General features: G+C 55.2%; 1 protein-coding gene across 1 annotated transcript in view; it reads left to right on the forward strand.

Annotated features, from left to right (window-relative positions):
- IFITM10 (interferon induced transmembrane protein 10) overlaps positions 1 to 4184 on the forward strand; it is a gene marked incomplete at its 5' end in the record, with an annotated part of 10825 nt that overhangs the window by 360 nt on the left and 6281 nt on the right. The window contains one exon of the mRNA XM_026850457.1: positions 252 to 666. Within this exon, the coding sequence (XP_026706258.1) occupies positions 252 to 666 (415 nt within the window). The remainder of the gene's footprint in view (positions 1 to 251; positions 667 to 4184) is intronic.

Consider the following 4184-nt stretch of genomic DNA (forward strand, 5'->3'; position numbering starts at 1 on the left):
CCGTGGTCCGCGGGCGTAGCGGTGCTCCCTCCTCCCCCTCCCGCCTGCCCTCCTCTCCTCCCTCTCTCCTCTGCCCACTCCCTCACTCCTCTCCCCGCTCTCTCCTCTGTCTCCCGGTCCCTCTCTCTCTCCTGCCTTCCCACCAAGCCTCCCTTTTTCCTCTCCTTCTACCCCTTTTTCTTCTCCCCTTCCCCCTGCCTCTCCATCCCTTCACCCCCGTTTTTCACGGGGGGGGCTTTTTGCTTTGCCAGGGCAGAGCGCGGTGAGGCCGCGGCAGCCACCACGGAGAGGACACAGGACCCCCCCCTGGGCCCACCGTGCCCCTTCGAGGGGGTGGCCTGGACCCCGAGACCCCCCCAGGGCCCCCCGCAAGGCTGCTTCGCCTGCATCGCCAAGCCCCCGGCTCTCCGGCAAGCTTCGCCCGTCCTGTCTCCTTCTTCTGCCGTTTATCTCATGGAGAGCAAGAGCTGCAAAGGGGACAGCCTGCGGCCGGCGGTCCCGTGCAAGCACTTGGTGGAGAAGAAGACGATGACCAACCCCACCACCGTCATCGAAATCTACCCCGACACCACCGAGGTGAACGACTATTATCTCTGGTCCATCTTCAACTTCGTATACCTCAACTTCTGCTGCCTCGGCTTCATCGCTTTGGCCTATTCACTGAAAGTGAGTACGGAGCGCGAGGCGCAGGGTAAGGGGTGGCCGGAGAGGGGGCAGCGTTCGAGAGTCGCACCTGATGTCCATCACATCTTTGCCGCCCGAATGAGAGGTTGCAGCCACTGGGGATGAGGATGGAGGGTGGGGAGAGTTGAGGTGTGTTTTGGAGCTTAGGGATGTTGCTTCAGGTGGGGAAGAGGCGCTTTGACTTGCTCCAGCACCCTCGGCGGCTCCTCCGGACCGCAGCGGCAGGGTGACGGGCAGGCACCGCAGGGCTGGCTGGGCTCACGCTGTGCCCGCAGGCGCCCCGGCACTCAGTCCCTTCTTTGGGATCCTCTCGGTTAGATTGTCAGGACAGGATCCAGCAGCATCGGATGGTCAGGCAGAAGCGGTAAGAAGCAGCCGGCCAGGATCAGCCAGTGCCTGGCAAGTTGCAGGGGGGGAGAGGCTGCCAAGGTGCAGGGCAACCCTGCTGTTTCCTTCTTGCCCTCTCCCTAATTAAAACACCGGAGCTGGTGGTCAGCGCATGCCCCCAGCCCCCTGAGCCCTATAAATCCCAAGGCAAGCCTTGGAGACGAGCCAGCAGTGTGGGAACAGGCCCCGGGTAGCCGAGGAGGTGGAAGAGAAGGCAGGGGGGCTTCATGCAGTGTCAGATCTGGGGGGAAAATGGAGCTGTGTTTGTGGAGAGGACGATGGCGTGGGCACAGCCCATGATGGGGACAGGACCAGGTAGCTGCAGGGGAGAGCAGCCCGGGGCAGGGGTGGTGCCCAGCAAACAGGCAGCTGCTGGGAGAGGGGCCTGGGCTGCCCTCCCCTTCCCGGCCTGCCAGACACCAAACTCACTGAATGGATGTGCAGAAAGCCCGGGGCGGCTGGGTGGCCCCGGAGAGGAGCCAGTTGATTTGTTTTGGCAGGCAGCATTTAGAGGAAGGCCAGGGCGTAGATGGGCTTCATCACAGAAGCAGATCAATTAACCCCATCCAGCTCCCGCGAGCTGGACTGCGAGTGCCCAGCACTGCAACGGAGGTTGCTCCTGAGCCCGCCAGGGTCTCCGGCAGAAAGGCTCGGTCAGAAAGACCCGGTCCCCAGGCTTGCCCAGCACTGGCACCATGGTGTCTGCCTCAGTTTCCCCTTCCCCGAGATGGGAGATGAGCACCCATCCGCCACCTGTGCAGAAGGCTTTGCTGCTGCCTGGGCGAGGCATTTAATAGCTTAAATCATGCTGGGTCTGAGCATCACAAGCAGGACTGACCCAAAGGCAAATCCAGGCAACAGCAGCCAAACATGAGTGGGGGGAGGGAGTCCCTTAACACCCCCTACTCTTTTAGCCAGTGGGGGAAGAAACTGGCTTCCTTCTTATTTTTTATGTTTGTACTCAGACTAAATTTACCTTTAATGATCAGCATCTTTCCTGTGCAAGAGGCACAGACAGCCACAGTGGGCTAAGCAAGGGTGTCATGTCACGGGGACATGGCAGTAGCTACAGCGGGTATCTGGGTAGATGTGGTCCCTTGGCTGCAGCCAGCAGTAGGGCAGGACAGCCTGAGGACCAGGCTGCCCTATCCCCAGGGGACAGGACGGAGTAGGGTCTGCCACCTACAAGGTTTTTAAAGGCTGGACCCTTTACTATCCTTGATGTGAGGTGGAGGGAAGGGCAAGTAGTAACCTGGCTAAAGCCTCACTCCAGGGCAGAGGTGCGGGCTCAGCATCTGGCTGCAAAGGTCTAGAGAACATAAACTCCAGTGTGAAAAAAGGCAGCAGTGGTGTGGGAAGACAAATGGGCAAATTTTCTCCAAATCAGGGAAAGGAAAATAGAAAATGACTGTCAAAACCCAGCCTTGGCTTTTGGACTGCAGAGGTGGTAGCTGATTGGATGTAATGGTGGTACCCAAAGAGACCTGGAGCTGAGCAGGTCAAAATAACCCTGCTCTGATCTTGGAGCTCCCCAGTGGTTGTGACTCTGTGGCAGGGGAAAAACAAAATGTCCCTCAGAGGCACAGGACAGAGCTAGCAAGTGGTCAAAGGGATGGCGAGTGCCCTCTCGGGCTGCTGTTGGATGGGTGGTGGGAGGCCACGGGGATGCAGGGGCAGCAGCAAAGAGTCTGTCCTGGTGGAGACAACTGGGATATTGGGAGACAGGACCCTTCCTCATTCACAGCTACTGCAGAGACCTTCCCAACATCCCAACCAGGCTGGATGTTAGGGTTATTTCTCCAGAAGCCTGTTGTTTTCATCTCTTTTACAGTCAATAAGGTTTTTCCCACAAGTTCAGAGAAAGCAGAAGCAAGAAATTCCCTGGGGACAGATGTCCCTTTAAACAGACTTCTCTTGTTCCTCTGCAATTAAATGTAATGACAATTGAGCAGCAGATACTTAAATCCCAGCCTTTCTAGGATGTCTGTGCTCTTCAGAGTCCAAGCAAGGTGCTGTGGGAGGGAGAGGAAAGGAGCAGCACCTTCCCCTCCCTGAGCCTGTTCTGGGACCTCTGACAGCAGAGCCCGCAGCAGTGGAGCACAGGCTTCCTGGCCAAAGGGCAGTCAGTGCGCTGATGGCATTAAACAGTTCCTGGGTTATGGCTTTCACATTTCCTTTAAATAACTGAAACATCTAGCAACCTCGGGAATCATTGTTTTCATTATCAGAAACAGCATTTTCTATACCCTGCCATAAATGTCATCTGGTTTTGCCAGACTCATGCTGTTAATAAAGCAGTAGCTCCTTCGTGCTCCAAGTCCATGAGATATTTCATTATATATCTTAGCACACCCTAGTATTTCCACCAGTTTCAGCAGCATAATGCCCACACTGGAAGCCAGATGTATGCTTAGGTACACTTGAATATTACCCTAAAGTTGTCTTCTTCCCCATGCCCATTTTCATTGGTTTCAGCCACAGCTGGGAAGACAGCACCTCCATGTCTGCCTGCCTTTTTGCACATGAGCTACAGCCTTCTAGATTTCTTTCTGCAGGGAAATGCTATTTCATGGTGACTTCCATTTCCTAAAAAATGCCAAAAACCACCCCAGCACCAAAGAATTTATGCTCTTATTCAAAGAAACACATGAAGTCAGGTGAGGGCAGAGACTCTGACATCCAAGCCAAGTACTCTGTGTGACAGACATCCCAGCCAAGTCCTCTGAATAAGAGTGTGATATCACGCCTGGTCTTTATTTACACCCATAGCAGGCAGATCCTCAGCAGATACACCTTGCTGGGCTACAACGGAGTCATACCGACTCATGTATCCCTCTGGGGGTTATTTCTAGCCTCTCAGGCTTCTCAAGGTCAGTGAGCAAGGCACTCATGTGTAACTGTAAGTGAGTGTTGGTGATGGGGAAGAAGAGATAAATATCAGGACCAGGGAAGGTAGAAATCCTAAAGTAACCTCAACCCCTGCCCATCACAGATGTGAGGATCACTCCAACACAACCACTTGGATTCAGTTGGTTTTGATCAAAATAAGATGTTGTGGCCCAATATACAGCAGCTCCCTCCCTCCCTCCCTCCCTCCCTCCCTCCCAGCTTGG

Source organism: Athene cunicularia, assembly GCF_003259725.1.
Source record: "Athene cunicularia isolate RWA chromosome 5 unlocalized genomic scaffold, athCun1 chr5_part2, whole genome shotgun sequence".
NCBI classification, from domain to species: domain Eukaryota; kingdom Metazoa; phylum Chordata; class Aves; order Strigiformes; family Strigidae; genus Athene; species Athene cunicularia.